This window comes from Bos indicus x Bos taurus, chromosome 9 (assembly GCF_003369695.1).
Source record: "Bos indicus x Bos taurus breed Angus x Brahman F1 hybrid chromosome 9, Bos_hybrid_MaternalHap_v2.0, whole genome shotgun sequence".
In the NCBI taxonomy this organism is placed as follows: domain Eukaryota; kingdom Metazoa; phylum Chordata; class Mammalia; order Artiodactyla; family Bovidae; genus Bos; species Bos indicus x Bos taurus.
In genome coordinates, this window is record NC_040084.1 from 53,102,518 (window position 1) to 53,122,602 (window position 20,085).

Below are 20,085 nucleotides of genomic sequence, written 5' to 3' on the forward strand. Positions count from 1 at the left end.
GGGAACCCTCTTACACTGTTGGTGGGAATGCAAACTAGTACAGCCACTATGGAGAACAGTGTGGAGATTCCTTAAAAAACTGGAAATAGAACTGCCTTATGATCCAGCAATCCCACTGCTGGGCATACACACTGAGGAAACCAGAAGGGAAAGAGACACGTGTACCCCAATGTTCATCGCAGCACTGTTTATAATAGCCAAGACATGGAAGCAACCTAGATGTCCATCAGCGGATGAATGGATAGGAAAGCTGTGGTACATATACACAATGGAGTATTACTCAGCCATTAAAAAGAATACATTTGAATCAGTTCTAATGAGGTGGATGAAACTGGAGCCTATTGTACAGAGTGAAGTAAGCCAGAAGGAAAAACATAAATACAGTATACTAACGCATATATATGGAATTTAGAAAGATGGTAACAATAACCTGGTGTACGAGACAGCTAAAGAGACACTGATGTATAGAACAGTCTTATGGACTCTGTGGGAGAGGGAGAGGGTGGGAAGATTTGGGAGAATGGCAATGAAACATATAAAATATCATGTAGGAAACGAGTTGCCAGTCCAGGTTCGATGCATGATGCTGGATGCTTGGGGCTGGTGCACTGGGACGGCCCAGAGGGATGGTATGGGGAGGGAGGAGGGAGGAGGGTTCGGGATGGGGAGCGCATGTATACCTGTGGAGGATTCATTTTGATATTTGGCAAAACTAATACAATTATGTAAAGTTTAAAAATAAAATAAAATTGGAAGGAAAAAAAAAAAAAAAATGAAATGAAGTTGAACTTTGGGCTACTTCTGAAGTGAAATGACTGGTTCTTTGTTTCTGTCTCCACCTACCCTTTTAGAGAATTCAAAAGTAGACTCAGTATATTTGCATCCATTCCAGTGTATTCTTTTTCTACCAGTACACATTTCTAACTAGAATCTCTAGAAAAGTGTGAAGGGCCTACTACAGGCAAAGGAGATAGATTTCTGTGTGATGCATGGTCTCTTTCCTCTCTCAGTTTTAGTTTATTTTTCTTTCCTGAGTGAGAGGAAAGATAGGGTGGAGGGAGGAAGCCTTTGTTCCTTCACTGCTGAGTTGGAGGAAGAAGTTCACTTGAAAGAAGCTCACTTCATAGCTGAGTGCAGTGAGTATCAGGAGGACCATGGTGAGACCTCTTCTCCTCCAGCATCACCTGTGGCCCAGAGTGGGAAAGAGATGCTCAGTAACCCAGGACACGAGCGCTTCTTTCTCTTAGACATTTTCCTTTCTTTTAGATTTTCACTTTGCTCAAGACAAAAGCAGGTAAAAGTCTGAGTGAGGCCAGTATTCAAATTCTTACCTGTTTTTATTCTGCTGTGTAAGTTATGAACTTGGTAGGACACTGATTATCCTATTCGTCTTATGCTGATCTTTACTCGAGCCAAAGATGTATTTACTTCACTCCTTCTTAAGCGACAGAAGAATTCTAGAGCAGCAGCAGTTGTTTTATTTGCTTGACCTTTCCCAGCAGCCTGGGCTCAGTGGACCCAAGGTCACCTTTAGAGTGTATGCAGTTAGCTATGATCTGGGGAGGTGGGAGGTGTCTTCTGGGAGCGTTGAGAAGCCTGAACCCAGGACTTTCACTGGGCCCAGTTTGTCAAAAAGATCCAGACTAGAAGGCTTGCTTCTCTTCTCCATGGTTAAAGGGTACTCTGAATGGTTATTGCATTGTTAGTATCACTAGAGTACACAGCTTTGTGTTCGGGCTGATAGGTTATAAAAAAGATAGGCTGCAACTTGTGTCTTGTTTTATATAGGAAACAGTGAGGGAAAGTTCCACTGAATAATAAACATCAGTATTGATTTAATGTGAAAAAAACTTTTAAAAAGCCAGAAGGAAGGAAGGAAAATATATTTTGCACCTTTATTTTCACACCAGAGAGAAAATCCTTCTTGTCAGTTTGTGTGAATTCTTCTATTTGTATAAACATACAGATATACCTGTATGTCACATACATGCATACATTTGCATGTATACACAACAATAGGACTGTGTGTCATTCTGCAAGCTGATTCTTTTTACTCAGTGTATGATGAATATTCTCTAGTGTCACTATTAAGGATTAGCTATTGTTTGTGATAGTTGAATGGTTTTCTTTCTCTAGCATGTGTGTACTCTAATTCATTTAACTATTATTTTTATTGATGATGATTTAGAAGGGGTCTAGTTTTTTCAACTCTTAATGCTGTAATAAATATTCTTACCTGCATGTTTCTGCCTTTATTTCTGTAATGCAGAATTCCAAATGGTGTTTAAATTGTTTATTTTTATTATTTTTAACCTTTTAAAATTATTTATTTATTTATGGCTATGTTGGGTCTTTGTTGCTACGTGTGGGCTTTCTCTAGTTGTGCCGAGCAGGGATAACTCTCTAGTTGTGGTGCATTGGCTGTTCATTTTGGTAGCTTCCCTTATTGCAGAGCATGGGCTCTAGGCACGGGGGCTTCAGTAGTCATGGCCCATGGGCTTAGTCGCCCTGCAGCATGTGGAATCTTCCCAGACCAGGAAGAACCCATGTTGAACCCATGTCCCCTGCATTGGCAGGTGGGTTCACCCCTGGACCATCAGGGAGGTTCTAAATTGTTTGTTTTTGATATTGAAAAATATTTCTTTTTTACCCTCCAAAAAATTGAACCAGTTTATACTCCCACAAAGGTGTACAATAAAGATATGAATTGCAGAACATAGTTGAAGTGCTGTAGAAAGATCATGGTTATATGTCATATTTTGATGGCACTTTATATTTTATAATCCTCTTCCAATCTGATTTCTCACAACCACCATATGGTATGGTTTTATATCTGCATTTATATGGATTGCTTTGAATCTGTAGATGGCTTTGGGTAGTATGGGTATTTTAATAGTACTCTTCCATCTACTCTTCCGTGAACTCCATTTTTCTGTGTCTTCTTCAGTTTCTTTATCAAAGAAATCTTGTACAAATCTCTCACCTCCTTGGTTATACTTGATGCTGTTGTAAATGAGATTGCTTTCTTAATTTCTCTTGCAGGTAGTTTGTTTTTGGTGTATAGAAACATGACTGATTTTGTGTATTGATTTTGTATCCTGAAACTTGCCTGAGTTTATTTGTTAGTTCTAATAAACTAAGTCTTTAGAATTTTCTCTAAGATCATGTCATCTGCAAACAGCAATGATTTTACTTTTTTCTTTCCCATTTGATTACCTTTTATTTATTTATTTATTTATTTTTCTTGCCTGTTTGCTGTGGCTTGGACTTCCCAGTACTATGTTGAATTGGTAAGAGTGGGCATTCTTGTCTTGTTCCTGATCTTAGAAGGAAGGCTTTTCATTCTTGAGTTTGATATTAGCTGTGGGTTTTTCATATATGCCCTTTATTAAATTGAGGTACATTCCTTATATACCTAATTTATTATGAGTTTTTATCTTGAAAAATACCTTGAATTTTGTCAAGTGCTTTTTCTGTATCTGTTGAAATGGTCATATGTGTTTTATCCTTCATTCTTTTAATGTTTGCATATGTTGAATCATCCTTGCATCCCAGGAATCAATCTCACTTGATCATAGTGTATGATCCTTTTAATGTGGTCCTGAATTCTGTTTGCTAGTATTTTGTTGAGGATTTTTGCATCTGCGTTTATCAGGTATGTGTGTTAGTCTCTCAGTCATGTCTTGACTCTTTGCCACCCTATGGACTGTAGCCCACGAGGCCTCTGCCCATGGAATTCTCCATTTAAGAATACTGGAGTGGGTAGCCATTCCCTTCTACAGAGATCTTCCCAACCCAGGGATTGAACCTGCTTCTCCTGCATTGGCAGATGGATTCTTTACCATTTAAACAACCAGGGAAGTCTCTTATCAGGGATATTGGTTTATAAATTTTATTTTCTTGTAGTATCTATGTCTGGCTTTGGTATCAGGGTAATGCTGACCTTATAAAATGAGTTTGAAAGTATTATTTCCTCTTCAGTATTTTGGAAGAGTTTGAGAAGGACTGATATTAATTCTTTAAATGTTTAATAGAATTCACTAGTGAAGCTCTCTGGTCCTGGGCTTTTGTTTGTTGGGAGATTTAAAATTACTGATTCAATCTCCCTGCTCATTGTTGGTCTGTTCAGATTTTTTATTACTTTTTGATTTAATGTTGGTAAGTTGTGTGTTTCTATGAATTTGTCCATTTCTTCTGAATTATCTAGTTTTTTTGACATTTAATTCCTCATACTTAAAATGAGGATTTTACTAGTAATAGTCTCAGAGTTGCTGTGAAATTTTTTAAAAGCTGATTTATACCAAAACTGCTTAAGACATTCTTCGACACTCTGCTTTCTAGAAAAAGTCAGGAGAAAAGAAGTTATTCTCTTTAAGAATACACATTCCTGTTTTGAATACTGATTAAATATCTTGATATGCTTCTAACTACTTAAAAACAAAATCTAGGAGGAAGGGAACATGGCTGTTCCTATAGCTGATTCTTGTTGGTTTGACAGAAAACAACAAAATTCTGTAAAACAATTATCATTATCCTTCAATTAAAAAATAAATTAAACAAAATATAAATGTTGTATTTTTGCATATCCAGTGTTTTATTCCAAATGTGTAACTAAAAAGGTAGAGATTTTTAACTTTCTGATTATTTTTCTGTTTACATGTGGAATATTCTGTGAAAGGAAGTATAGATGTTAAACATACTGATCTTATGATTGACAGCTTAATTTGATAAAAATTATCCAGGATATGAGCGTATTCCAATGAGAACCAAGTGTTCCATGATGGAAGTAGTCCATGTAATCAGCTTGCCACCAGATGGCTGGTGGGTACCCCAGAGAAAGATGCCACATTTACTGAGTCAAGTTTTGGCCTTAATGTTATCACATTGATACTAAGTGGATATAGCCATAGTCATTTTGGTGAGTGAAAATCCATGTTGTGGAGCCCACGTACAACTTCCAACCGTACTCCACGGCCACTTTGTTCGTAATCCCTTTTGAGAAGAACAACAGTAGAGAAAAAGGTTGGTTGACCTTTGTCTACCTGATTATTTAGCTCCATATGTGTGAAGTTGCTATTTGGTGAGCATTTATATGGCCAACCAAACCATTAGCTGCAGTCCATAAATGAATGTAAATCAGTCCCTCTGGCATGTCTCCTTCAAGATGAACAACCTGGTACAAAACAAAATGGCCTCTGTGGGTACAATAGCTGTGTACCAGATGCCAGTGAATGTGCTGATTTCTCCAGCAGAGAAGTCACATCTGGCACAGTATCTGCACTCTCCAAGATCCTTCTGCTTTTCTTAAAGGCCAGATAGGCAAGCTGAATATGAATGTGTTAGGAATCATCACCTTCATCCTTTCAGTCCTTAAGGCCATTTCCTCACCTTTGGCACATCTGTGTTTTACCAAGTATAGAGTGGTTACTGCTTACTGCTCAGTCAGCACGCAATGGAAAGCATGACATTCTATGGAATGGAGAGGCAGTCAAGGTCCCTGTGGACTAGACTATAAGTGTGTGCTGGGAGCTGATAGAGCCCTGAGGTAGGGTAGTAGGGTGCCAGCTGGAGCCAAACTGCTCAGGTATTCTTTGCTAGCACATATAAAGAAAAAAACTAATGTGTTTTTGCCCATCAACAGCTATGTACCAGATGCCAGTGAATGTGCTGATTTACTCCAGCAGAGAAGTCACATTTGGTATAGTATCTGCACTCTCCAAGATCTGTCTGCTTTTCTTAAAGGCCAAATCGGCAAGCTGAATATGTCTGTGTTAGGAATGACGGTGGTGACCTTCATCCTTTCAGTCCTTGATAGTGACCCTAATCTACAGTCTCTTGGTTGCAGCGTGTGGGATCTAGTTCTCTGACCAGGGATTGAACCCAGTCCCTCAGCATTGGGAGGGGGGAGTCTCAGCCACTGGACCACCAGGAAAGTCCCCTGTTTAACTCTTATTCAAGAGGTTCTAGATCTGTGTATTAGTTCAAGTTTGGGAATTGATTGAGGGATGGCATTTTTCTATTTTATAGTTTTGCTCCTTATATAGAAAAAGTAGGACTTGGTAGGTTTGTAACTATTTCTCTCTTAGAAATACCATGATCAAGCACCAGTGATCTCTGCAAGTTAGACTATTCCGATTTCAGCCTTTGCTTGCTGCCCATGTTGGTAAGCATGCTATCTCATCTTTTGTTGAGTACTGTCACTGAGCCCCTGCCACTCTGGGATACTATGATCCCCATTCAGTTTAGGAACCCATTTCTTGGGTGGCACCATTGCCTGTTGTCATTCCTGGTCTGCAGAGAATAGCGGCTATAGAGATCTTCAAGTATGCTGGTGATCCTTTGAACCAGTGTATCTCAGTATCGGTGAAGGCAGTGCCCTCTGGATCCTACCAGGTGATATAGTTATAGGCAGGTGAGCAGGTCTTACATGATAAATCCAGGTCAGCATTCCTATCTGCTGAAGTCTTTGCATAGCTCCCTGTTTACCAAGGAGGTAGTGTCATCTCATTTTTATGTAGTGTAGGTTACCTTCAGAACCAGACGTCCATCAACCAAGTGAACAAACTGTTAGAGCCATTTTCAGCCGTTTGACATAGCACAGAAAATCCAGAATCTCAGTTTAGTGTGCCCATATTAAAATTTTTGATCTATTCTAACATTATATTCCTTCCAACCTGATTTAATACCCTCTGCATCTATTTTCATACCTATTCCCTGGTTTCTGTCTATATAAATTGGAATTATCTTGCATATCTTTTGATATAAATTTTCTTTCTTTCTCGTTCACAGTTCACACTACACACTGGATTCTGCTGGGACTTGATTCTGGTTGTAGGTCTAGAAGCAAGAGAGATAGTTGGGGCAGGGTCCTAAGGAAGGCCAAAGTCCCTGGCAAGATGCCATTGTAGGTAAGGCTCTTACTGATTCTTCAGGCAAGGAGAGACCAACCTCATCAAGCAAGGAGGAAAAGCTGTTACTATTGGCAGATAAAACTGCAGCACATGGTCCTCAGCCTCAGCTTCATGAAAATCCCCTTGGACAGCAAGGAGATCAAACCAGTCAATCCTAAAGTGAATCAGTCCTGAATATTCATTGAAAGGACTGATGCTGAAACTGAAGCTCCAATACTTTTGCCCCTAATGTGAAGAACTAACTCACTGGAAAAGACCCTGATGCTGGGAAAGATTGAAGGCAGGGGCAGAATGGGATGACAGAGGATGAGATGAGATGGATGGCATCACCGACTCAATGGGCATGAGTTTGAGCAAGTTCTGGGAGTTGGTGATGGACGGGGAAGCCTGGCATGCTGCAGTCAATGGGATCGCAAAGAGTTGGACATGACTAAGTGACTGAACTGAACTGAGTCTTATCCCAGCTTTCAGGCCCCTCTGCTTCCCAGCCAGAATCCTAACTTTAACTGAAGAGACTCTGTAAGTTTGGGAATTCAATTTGCATTGCAATATTGCCACCCATAGGGTTAGACTTCTAGTTTTAGAAATCCCATCTCTGGGGCAGTAGGAGATAAGTTTTCTTCACTGTGGTCACTATGGTCTGGCTCTTCCTCTAATCCTTGAGATTGGAATTTAACGTTCTCAATTGAATTTTTTCTTTCCTCTGGAAATTCAAATTCCAGGCCCCACCCTGGACTACAGACTTAGAAACTTGGGGTTTGGGGCCCCCGTTTTAATAGGCTTTTCAGGTGATTCTTATGCATGCTCAACTTTGAGAAACGCTAATGTGGAACAACACCTTCAAAATTCTCAGAGAAAATTATTTTCAACTGAGAATTCTAAGCCAAGACAGTTAATGTGGATAAAAATAAAGACAGACACATATAAGGACTCAAAATTTATGTCCCTTGTGTTCTTTATTCAAAAACAATTGGTTCATGGAAACAAGGAAGTCAACAAAGGAAGCAATGAAGTGGAAGAGAAAGGACCTAAGAAATATGGAAGCCAAGAGCCCAAGGCAAAAAGGAGGATTCCAAGATGATAGTAAAGAGATGCTTCCTGCTGGCTTCTGTGCAACTGACCCAGTGTCACTCCAGAGAGGCACATAAAGCCGAATGAATAACTTCAAGATAAAATATGTAGCTGATATATCTAACCTTCTGAAATATGATACTTCTAGATGTAAAATCTGTCTGGTAGAGCAGATTAAACAAACAGGTATTTAAAAAAAATAAAATTAGAAGTATATAAATTATTAATTCTATAAAATGCAAAATTTATACAGGAAAGAAAAATTTTTTTGGCTTATCAGTAAATATACTATTTGTGCAAATATATTAATAGATGCACTAACTTCTGCTGTCCTTCGGAATTTTCAAATAAATATTTTGGTAGTATGAAGAGATAAGAAGTAAGTTGGGAGGTGCTATGGCAGCTAAACCTTTACTATCCTAACAGGAAATCAGGAGTTCATATATAATATTGATTAAAGTATCAATTTCTTCATGTTATTTAGGTACATAAGTACTTTTGAAAAAAAACTTTAAAATAGTTAAAAATGGCTACCTCTAAAACCAGATGTGGAATGTGAAAGGTAGTATAAGATTTGACTGTCATTTTAAAACTCAATTTGATGATTTTTTAAATGAAATTATGTGCATATAACATAAATAAATAATAAAAAGAGAAAAGAAGAAATTCTCTGATTTGATAAAACATAATGCAAATAAGGGCTTCCCTGGTGGCTCCGCAGTAAAAACTTCTCCTGCAGTGCAGGAGACATGGGTTCCATCCCTGGGTTGGGAAGATTCCCTGGAGGAAGGCATGGCAACCCACTCCAGTATTCTTGCCTGGAGAATCCCATGGATAGAGGAGCCTGGAGGGCTACAGTCCTTAGGGTCACAAAGAGTTGGACACGACTGAAGCAACTAAGCATGCACGCACGCAGTGCAGATTAATTTACCATGTATGTATTGAGCTGTGTGCAAAGCATAGTAGTCATAGGGGACAATGAGATTTATAAAATCAATCTGCCTTCTAAGGAGAATATACTCTTTTCAATGAAACAAATATCTAAAGCACTGAAATAGCAGTTTAAGACTGAAGGATGAAGACTGCAAGAATTCTGTGGCCTTCACTGCCCATTCCAGCCCCTGTAAGTCGCTTCAGTCGTGTTCAACTTTGTGTGACCCCACAGACGGCAGCCCACCAGGCTCCCCCGTCCCTGGGATTCTCCAGGCAAGAACACTGGTGTGGGTTGCCATTTCCTTCTCCAATGCGTGAGAGTGAAAAGTGAAAGTGAAGTCGCTCAGTCGTGTCCGACTCTTCGCGACCCCATGGACTGCAGCCTACCAGGCTCCTCCATCCATGGGATTTTCCAGGCAAGAGTACTGGAGTGGGGTGCCATTGCCTTCTCCGTTCCAGCCCCTGAAGCCCCATTAATTGTGACATCTTGGCATTCTCCAAACATGAAACACTTTACAGTATCACTAACCTGATTGCCCCTGCGTTGTTTCTGTAGATACTTGAGACAAGAGAAAGAATCATAAATTCAATAATTTCTGCCATATCTGAGGTTTACATGTGGGGTGTGTATATGTATGTATGTGTGTATGAATATATATATAAACGTGCACCTTCACATATAATTTTAATTTTTTCTTGGAATATGTAATAAGAGTACCCAACAAATGGCAAATAAAGACTAGTTCAGATTAAACATTAGGACTGCTAAGCAAGTATTACCAACCTAAGCTAATTTTCTACTGTTCTTATGTTGCTACTGTCCCATTTCCTCTGGAAATGCAAATTTTAAGTATAAAACTTTGATTTAGTCTACTGTGAAATTCAAAGAAACTGCAGGTCACAATGTACTTGATAAGAATTTCTAAGAGGAAAGAATCTTTTGACATAGTTACAATGAGTATTCAGAAGTCCTAATTTTTCAGCCAGGAGTACAATGAATGAAGAGCATATAGATACCAGGGCAAAAGCGTTATTAAGTTCATGTATGTTAAGCTCTCTGACATTAGAAATTTCAGATCTTCCTCAGTGTTTACCTTAACATTGCTTTTACGTAAGCCTTTCATAGACTCTTTATATATTTGGGAAATTCAACTTTTATATTTAATGGGTATTGAAAAGCTGATTGGAAGCTCTGTGTGCATGGGTTGGGCTTGACAGTAAATGGGCTTCAGTATACAAGGTAACTGGGCACCAAGCTGGCATTTTTCTTGAGGCTCCATGAAAGGTTAGTATCTAGAGTATTTTTTTTTCCTCTGGGAGTTTTTAATTACTGGAAAAGATGAGTGCTTCAGTCCTGCCTGGTAATGTATGCCTGGCTGCTGGCCTCTGGCAACAGGGTGGAGAAGGGGGCTAGGATCTCATGCTGAATGTGTAGACACCCATCCAGTCCTGCTGTGATCAGCCGTGCACTGATTCGCTAAAGTTTTGTGCTTATTGGCTTCAGTTGTGCCAGCAACTTGGGCTGCTGGCATGGGGATATCTACTTTCATATGTTTGCTGGAGATGAGCCACAAACCTAGAGTGGGGTTCCAATAGCTCTGTATATAGATTTTTCAGTCAATTTCCCAGTTTTCTGCCCCACCCAAACTTAAAGTACTTCCTGGTATCTCCTCACCTACAGCTTCTCTGGGGATCTACAGAGTTTTTCAGCTTCTAAGCATATTTCTTAGGAAGTATTGAAGATAAAAAGTTCTTTGTTCTGCTCTGTTCAGTTACCACACCACCATCTGCCTTTGCCTTAAAACATTTACAAAAACTCTATCCATTAATGCATCTTTCATATCCCTATACTGTCATTTCGGTGTAATTTTGAGAAGCAGGGTCTATGGTTCGTTTGTCTAGTTTAAGCAGAAATTCAGGAATCATTTGTTCATCAGTGTTTCTCCAGTGCCTCGCTCGTTTTTATTGTTCAGTCACTCAGTCATGTCCTACTGTTTGCGATGCCATGGACTGCAGCATGACAGGCTTCCCTGTCTTTTCACCGTCTCCTGGAGCTTGCTCAAACTCATGTCCGTTGAGTCAGTGAGGCCATCCAACCATCTCTTCCACTCTTGTCCCCTTCTCCTCCTGCCTTCAATCTTTCCCAGCATCAGGATCTTTTCTGATCAGGACATCTGCATATATTCCTTTATGCTTGACTGGTTTGATCTCCTTGCTGTCCAAGGGACACTCAAGAGTCTTCTCCAACACCACAATTCAGAAGCATCAATTCTTCAGTGTTCAGCCTCCTTTTTGATCCAACTGTCACATCCATACATGACTACTGGAAAAATCATAGCTTTGACTAGATGGACCTTGGTCGGCAAAGTAGTGCCTCTGCTTTTTAATACACTGTCTAGGTTTGTCATAGCTTTTCTTCCAAGGAGCAAGCATCTTTTCATTTTGTGGCTGCAGTCACTGTTTGCAGTGATTTTGGAGCCCAAGAAAATAAAGTCTGTCACTGTTTCCATTGTTTCCCCATCTACTTCCCATGAAGTGATGGGACCAGATGCTTTGATCTTTGTTTTTTTAATGCTGAGTTTTAAGCCAGATTTCTCACTCTCTTTTACCTTCATCAAGAGGCTCTTTAGTTCCTTTTCGCTTTCTGCCATAAGTGTGGTGGTATCTGCATATCTGAGGTTATTGATATTTCTCCTGCCAATCTTGATTCCAGCTTGTGCTTCTTCCAGCCCAGCATTTTGCATGACATACTCTGCATGGAAGTTAAATAAGCTAGGGTGACAACATAGAGCCTTGATGTACTCCTTTCCCAATTTGGAACCAGTCCGTTGTTCCATGTCCGGTTCTTACTGTTGCTTCTTGACCTGCAAACAGGTGTCTCAGGAGGCAGGCAGGCTCATAGTAGGCTCTGAAATAAATATTTGATGGATGAATAATTGAGTGAATTGAGTTAGAAGTTTTTAAAACAGCAGTAAAATATTGTGACTGTATATGCACATAGAACAACCTAAAAGGCATCTTTTACAATAAATTTTTGTTTTGGCTCTGTTTGGTTTTGGTTTTGTTCTCAGCATGGTCTAGAAAATAAGAGTTTTAGAAAGCTAAGTGTGTGCTCCTTCAGGATGGATATATTTGCTTTTTTAATCAAGCAGTTACAGCTGTTACTTTAGGCTTAAAGATACACATTTGCCTAAGATATACATTTATGATTTTTCTCTAGAGATAGAATCATATTGAGGCTGAGGTATGCAGTAAGCACAGTCTTTATGCTTATTTGTGTGTATATTTGTGAAGTTATAAAGAGACTTGGGCTGATTATATAGTTATAAAGAGACTTTCCCCACGGTCCTTTGTGGTTAATAAAGTTTGAGAGTCACTGGCTTAGTGGGGCATCTTATCCAGGTATGTTTTCCTTAGAAAATATACCTGTTTGTAGAGACAAAGAAATTAAGCTATAACAGTGAAGTGAAGTGTTAGTCACTCAGTTGTATCGGACTCTTTGTGACTCCATGGGCTGTGGCCTGCCAGGCTCCTCTGTCCCTGGGATTCTTCAGGCAAGAATATTGGAGTGGGTTGCCACTCCCTTTTCCAGGGGGTCTTTCCAACCCAGGAATTGAACCCAAGTCTCCTGCAGTGTAGGTGGATTCTCTATCATCCGAGCTGGTATGAGTGAAGCCCATAACATTGAAAGTATATAGTAAAATTAATATTTTGAACAAATAGGTGAATATTCTTATTCATATGGTTAGCCCTGGACAGCAAATTGGGGATTATGGAGAGATAGGAATATGTTAGAGAGCCCATGATTTGGTTAAAGTGCTGGATCTTGGGTCTCACAAATGAAATGCTTCTACCCTCTATACTACAAGAAATGAATAAATGGACTTCTGGCACTTACTCCTAAAATCATTCAGTAATTGTAAGTTCAAATAATGAAAATTATGGCATCATCTTAAACAATTAATATGGGGCTTCCCAGGTGGTGCTAGTGGAAAAGAACCTGCCTGGCAATTCAGGAGACACAAGAGACACAGGTTTGACCCTGGGTCGGGAAGATCCTCTGGAGAAGGCATGACAACCCACTCCAGTATTCTTGCCTGGAGAATCCCATGGACAGAGAAGCCTGGGAGGCCACAGTCCATTGAGTTGCAAAGAGTCAGACACGGCTAAAGTGACTTAGCACACACACATGCATGCAAACTACTGTGTAATTCGCCCATCCCCAATCTTTGGATTTGTTAAAGGAATCTACACAGACATCCAGTGAGAGTTCTTTATAATTAGAAAGGTTTAAGTTACCTCTCCAGTAAGGAAGGAAAAACCTACATCACAAAAGTAGGTTAGGAAGATAATAGATTAAGAAAGTTGTTTACAGAAAACTCACGGGTTACAGGAATTGCTAAGAAGTTGGGGGTAAGGAGAAGAGAAAGGTGATAAGAAGCTTTTTGGAGCAAGAAGTGAAATATCTTTGTAAGTTTTCTAGAGTGCATTCTTCTTCACACCTGAATATTTTCCCAGTCATCTTCTTTAGAATCCTTTATTTCTTGGTTGACATTTTAATCGAGTTGCTGGCATTACAGTAAGGTTGATCTTAGGAAAAAGAAATTGAGAAGATAGAAGTATTTGTTTCAGAAAATAAAGGATGGAAATGGGTGGGCATGGGAAAGAAGAGAGAATATGAGGATCAAAGAGAGCTTTGGAAAAAGAAAGGAAGTCTTCAAAATATGACCAAGACATTTTACAGATAATTTTTCTTCTTTTCTTGAAGAACTTCTTCAGTAGAGTGGTAGGATTCTGGGAAAAAACACAAATAAAATAGAGAGCCAGAAAACTGCTTCAGACCCTCATTGAAAATAAGGGTAGTGTCTACTTGTGAAGCTGTGGAAGCAAAAGTGTTTGATTATCATGTATTAAATAGGAAACTGATTTCAGGGTTCTTTGTCAGCTAGCTTCGGGCTAGTTTAAGAATGGAATATAAACCCGTACCAAAGAGCTATCAAGAAAACTGTTAATACTCTCAGGACAAACAGATAATAAAATCTGTATTAATAGTAACTGTGAAAAGGCTATGCTGATCCTGGAAATTTGAAAGAAAAATTAACTGTAAGGTAATACTTCTGGCGTTTGAGGCAGTATTACATTTTTATTCTTTTCACTTTCACTTTATATATGGAAGTCATGAAGTTTCCATTATAGTTGACTAAAAACAGAACAATATTTTAGTGATGACTAGTCTAGAAACTTAAATATTTTTAAAGAGTTAAAAAAAGTAAAATAGGTCCTTCAGGATGAAGAATAAGGAGTTAAATGATATGTACAAAACTCACTCCCATTTATTTTTTTGTGTTTTGGACTTGTTTTCAGGCAAAAGGACTCCTATGGAAGATGGACATCTTTCTCCCGTTTCCAGAATATGTTTCCAAGCTCATCAGTGAAACCTGATCCTGCTGCTCTGTGTTAAAATGCTTGAAGAACACTCACATCTCTGACAACTCTAGCTTCCATCCTGTTGAAACCATGGTCGTCTCCGCAGTGTTGACGGCATCCCATACTGGGGCATCCAACACAACGTTTGTAGTTTATGAAAACACCTACATGAATATTACAGTCCCTCCACCATTCCAGCACCCTGGCGTTGGTCCACTGCTTAGATACAGTGTTGAAAGCCTGGCTCCCACTGGGATGAGTTCCTTAACAGTGAATAGTACAGCTGTGTCCCCAACACCAGCAGCTTCCAAGAGCCTCAACCTGCCTCTCCAGATCATCCTTTCTGCTCTAATGATGTTTATTCTGTGTGTGTCTTTTCTTGGCAACTTGGTTGTTTGCCTCATGGTTTACCAAAAAGCTGCCATGCGCTCCGCCATTAACATCCTCCTGGCCAGCCTGGCCTTTGCAGACATGTTGCTTGCAGTGCTGAACATGCCTTTGGCCTTGGTCACTATTCTTACCACCAGATGGATTTTCGGGAAATTCTTCTGTAGGGTATCTGCTATGTTTTTCTGGTTGTTTGTCATAGAGGGAGTAGCCATCCTGCTCATCATTAGCATTGATAGGTTTCTTATTATAGTCCAGAGGCAGGATAAGCTAAATCCATACAGGGCTAAGGTTCTCATTGCAGTTTCTTGGGCAACTTCTTTTTGTGTAGCTTTTCCTTTGGCAGTAGGGAACCCTGACCTGCAGATACCTTCCCGAGCCCCCCAGTGTGTGTTTGGGTACACAACCGATCCGGGTTACCAGGCTTATGTGATTTTGATTTCTCTCATTTCTTTCTTCCTGCCCTTCCTGGTGATCCTGTATTCCTTTATGGGCATCCTCAATACTCTTCGGCACAATGCCTTGAGGATCCACAGCTACCCTGAAGGTATATGCCTCAGCCAGGCCAGCAAACTGGGTCTCATGAGTCTCCAGAGACCCTTCCAGATGAGCATTGACATGGGCTTTAAAACGCGTGCCTTCACAACCATTTTGATTCTCTTCGCTGTCTTCATCGTCTGCTGGGCCCCATTCACCACTTACAGCCTTGTGGCAACGTTCAGCAAGCACTTTTACTATCAGCACAACTTTTTTGAGATCAGCACCTGGCTACTCTGGCTCTGCTACCTCAAGTCTGCGTTGAACCCACTGATTTACTACTGGAGGATTAAGAAATTCCACGATGCCTGCTTGGACATGATGCCTAAGTCCTTCAAGATTTTGCCGCGGCTCCCTGGTCACACACGGCGACGGATACGCCCCAGTGCTGTCTATGTGTGTGGGGAACATCGGACGGTGGTGTGAATATTGGAACTGCCTGACATTTTGGGTGATGGCTGTTCTTTATCTGACTTTGAATTTTCTTTCTCATGGCTTCTCCACTTAAACTTTGTTGTTTTATTCATAGGGTATGTATATATGTGTATGTGTGCAATGTAAAGAAAGGATGGTGATTAGTTATAAGTCTGTTACCAGGGATACACAATAGGGAAGTGATCCCAAGTGTTACCTCCAGGGTTCAAGAGAAATCCTTGATTTAGGGTGGGGAGATGGTTTTCTGTAACTTCAGTTGATTTTGTTTCTGTAGCAGGAATCAGGATTGTGCTTTATTGAGCCTGAAGTTACATTGAATTTTAGGTATATTGTATGCTGCTAAGATATGCTTAGTTGAGTTTATCAAATTTTTTTTTTCCTGGAAGACACTGCTGCTTTTTGCCATCACATCGGAGCCAAAAACCACATACATCTCAGTAGATAGTTAGTTTTATTTAAGAAAAATAACCCAAGGGGGTGAGTGACATTTTAAAGGTCATTAATATTTACTTTGGTGCACTTTAAGAAACAATGTACAGACTATTTCAGTCATGTTTTTCAGAATTGCTTTTATACATGACATGTTGTGCTTTAGGAAACATTGCATTATTTCTAGCAAGATAGTTAAAAAAATGTTTTATCTGCATGTACAGTTTTAAAGGAGAGAACATAAAAATAGAGAACTTTTTCTAAGCACAATAGTGAATCTTTAGAGAAATAGGGCAGAGTTGAGAAGATGGAGCACCCTCGAAAATGTAAATGAAATGCAGAGAGGCTGTGGCTGGTGGGGGCTGTGCTGATTCCTTTTACTCACCGATTCTCTGAGTTCAGTAGGGAAAAGGGTCACCATTTAATTAGACGTCTACCAGGAGCCAGGCGCTGTGCATCATTTTATCCTCACAGTGTGCTGTGAGGGAGGTTATTATTTCTTCCTTTTGCAGACGAAGAAGGCAAGTCTCAAAGAGACTTAAACCTTGCCCAAGGTTAGTGGTAGAGCTGGGGTCAGAAAATCCATCTGAGTCCTGAGACTGCTGTTCTGCTATACCACACAGACACCTCCTTCAGGTTTGGAAGTTCCATGACCAACAGGGAAACTATGTGTATTCTTTCTTTTTTTTTTTAGACTGAAACCTTCTTTAAAAAAAAAATAGCTTCATTTTTTTTCTTTTAATTACCAAAAGGAATTACATTACCGAAAGTCTGGAAAATAGAAAGGAAAAAAATAAAATCATTCATAACCTCCTTTATAAAGTGGAATTTAAAAATCTTAGATAAGGGTATAAGGAAATAAGGCAGATTTTTGATTTGCAAAACAAGTGACCATTATCGAGCAGTTAAATACAGCTGTCTATAGGTCTTTGCCCTGTAGGTTTGGATGTTTCCAGTTGTCCAGCTGTATTTCTCAATGTTCTGGACAGAATGCTGTGGTTGCCCCAGTGCTCGCCCAGAGCAGAGCTGGCTGTTGAAGAATGTGAATACTTAGAGGTGAACAGAAACCCTGGTCTGAGCCTTGAGCAAGTTTTCATTGGGGCAGGTCTAGGGTTTCAAATTCTTCTTCTCTTGCTGATAATCTGCCCTACGTGTATCCGGGGCCTTCGGTGTCCTCTCTCTCCAATTCTAGGAACTAGACAGCCCCCAGAGATGGGGCTTCAGACTAAGGCCGTAAGTGCTGAAAGTGTAGCCTGCTGGCTACATCATGGACTTTATAAATAGTCAAGTTAACCATGAACTTCTTTTGGATTTATAGCATGTTTTCAGAATTGTCATGCTTTGTCACCAGTGGGAAGTGAGCCTCTGTTTCTTTAGCTGTACAACCAGAGAGTTGGACTAGATGAATCTTCAAGATCTTTTCCAATTGTAATGTGAGAGTAGAGATTTTTTGAAGAGCTCAGCTGACATCAGCATCACTCTTTGGTCTCCAGTATTATTTTTTCTTACATTTTACTTCTTTAGATGTTTCTTAAAATTGAATGTCTGAAGAGCATGTGGCACCATGGCAGGAGTTAGGTGTTTGGGAGGTGGATGTCATCATGAAAGACCCAAGAAACACTGTTCTTGAGGCAGTGATCTTGTTATTGGGACTCATTTTCCAGTTAACTTGTCCTTGGGGACTCAAGCATGTTATTCAACATGTTTTGAGATCATCTTCTGATGAGACTCACCTACCTCTTTGGTTTCTTGTTTATATTATTCACAGGTAAAATTGCTTTTATCCATTGGGATCTTATAGAGCATAAACACTGTAGTAGATATTAGTAGCACGTTGAAGTGTATCATGGTTTCCATTTTCAATATAAGCTAGATTTTAGGCAGATATTAATAAGTCTATTTGAAATTAGACTTTATCTGAGGAAAGTCAGTGTGATCTGTATTCATCTTACATGTTGGTAGTAGATCTTGAGACACCTTTCATTGCTGGAGTTGAGACAGCTGTTTCCTTTGTCCTGTTTTTATGAGCAATCCTCAGGTAACTTCAGTTCTGCTGGTAGGCAGTGCAGCGTTGGGAAGAGCTCACTGCTAAGAGGCTCAGCGTTTGTGAAAGATGACCAAGAGGGTCCTTTGTGAGAATTCAGCACCCACACCAAACAGCAGTTCTCTTTCTACTGGATTGTCTTGATTGATCAGATGACAGTTTACAAACATTTTGAACATTTTTATCACATATACATTTTGAAAGCTTAAAAAAAAAAGTGCTATGGTATAGCTTTGAAGAATTTAGGTGTAGTATCATATGTTGCCTATTCTGTATTTTCTTGATGGAAAAAAATGCCACTATGAGTTATCACCACTGGCTGACATCATCAGAAATGTTTTTCTTTTTCCTTCAGGCTAATAAGTAAGAAGCAGGAAAGAGATAATGAAGTGTTTGTGGTCAAAAGAAAGAGTCAAAAGAAATCCTTAATAATCTGAAATAGTGATATTCAAACTTTCAAATATTCATTTGCATTTAAATCTTCCCAGGGGAGCTTGTTAACAATAAATACAGGTCACCAGGGCCCCAGAGGGGCACTGGGCCCACCAAGGCCCACTTTTATTTGTTGAGTATGTGGTCTGATTCTGGTTCAGATGGTCTGTGGGGCATACTTCAAGAAACACTCCTGTGGGAAATATATCCACTTAAAAATTGTCTGTTTTGTCCAAAAAATGTTTGATTTGTGTTGGAAGCCCTTATCTCCCAGTGCATGGATAATCCACATTTAGAGGAAAATCTGTATATCATTGGCCTAATTTCTGCCACGTGTGTTAGTGTTGGATCGCTCCAGTGTCAGCTTTATCATCTTTCAACCCGCAAAGTTCTGATAAAACATATAGTTTCAAAGTAGAGTGAAAAGATGACTTCACAATTGAAAGTGATGCCTTTTGGAATCTGATTCCTCTCATATTTTCTTTTCTAGATGAGAGGTATCTTTATTGTATGTAACCTCCTGAAGAGTAAGGGGAATGCAAAGATTCATCCAATTCCTATTGCTCTTTACACCAGTTGTGTTCAATGGAAGCATGGAAAAAATAAAACAACCATTTAAATCTATGTATTTCAGTTGCTGACAAGGATACTTAACTTAATATTTGCTTTTGTTTACATGAAAATATTTATGTATATATCACAGGAAAAATGTTCACTTGCTTGCTATTTTATACTTCCATGATTTTTAATGTTTAAAGGACTGTTTAATTCAGATTTTCACAACCATAGTCTTCATTGAAAACTCAGTTTTTATAATAATAAATGAAAATGTCAAAGCACATGTTTGTTATTACAAGTAAATGGTAATACAGTTCTTAGATATTAATGGGTACTAGTCCTTTGTAATTAAAATTAATTTATTTTACAATGGTACCTAACCTATATGAAAAAATCACTTTGAATTTTGGGTTGTAATATTCAAAATCAAAATGTACAATTATTTGTGCATATTCTTATTACAGCCAGGAAAAGAGCTACCAGTAAGAAAATGAATAAATGTCTAACATTTCTAAAAGTGGAGTATTTTTAAAGGACTACTTCATTTATCTTAGAAAAAAAATTGTCATGAATAATACTTTCTGTTCAATTAAAATCTGAGTTTAGTTTCAATCCTACTTCCTCTGGGTTTTTATTTTCAAATTAGCTCTCAAAGCCTTTATGTGTGTAACTGTATTCTGGTTTTAGAAGTTCTCAGAGCAATTAAGGATGAAATGAAACTTGGCAAAAGACTAGTATTAAGAGACAGTTTAAAGACATTCTGTCTAGGAGAGTTATAAAAATTTTCCTGCTAAGTCATTTGAAATCGGATTGTCACTGGCAAATCAGTGACAATATTTGCTTCTGTTTTGATGGAATGACTTCATACTGTACTTTTCTAAAATCTAAGGCCTTTCTAAAACCTACTTTTAAATCTTTAGA

General features: G+C 39.1%; 1 protein-coding gene across 2 annotated transcripts in view; it reads left to right on the top strand.

Moving 5' to 3' along the window:
• The window catches only part of GPR63 (G protein-coupled receptor 63), a 76,977-nt gene extending 57,201 nt beyond the window's left edge, over positions 1-19,776 (top strand). The window contains exons 1-2 of one of the 2 annotated variants that reach the window (XM_027551373.1): positions 6,447-6,908; positions 14,280-19,776. In XM_027551373.1, the coding sequence (XP_027407174.1) occupies positions 14,433-15,692 (1,260 nt within the window). In that variant the 5' untranslated portion in view covers positions 6,447-6,908; positions 14,280-14,432 and the 3' untranslated portion in view covers positions 15,693-19,776. Of the gene's footprint in view, positions 1-6,446; positions 6,909-14,279 lie in introns of those variants that run through there. The other variant, XM_027551372.1, reaches the window with a different exon arrangement.
• Positions 19,777-20,085: the final 309 nt, after the last annotated feature.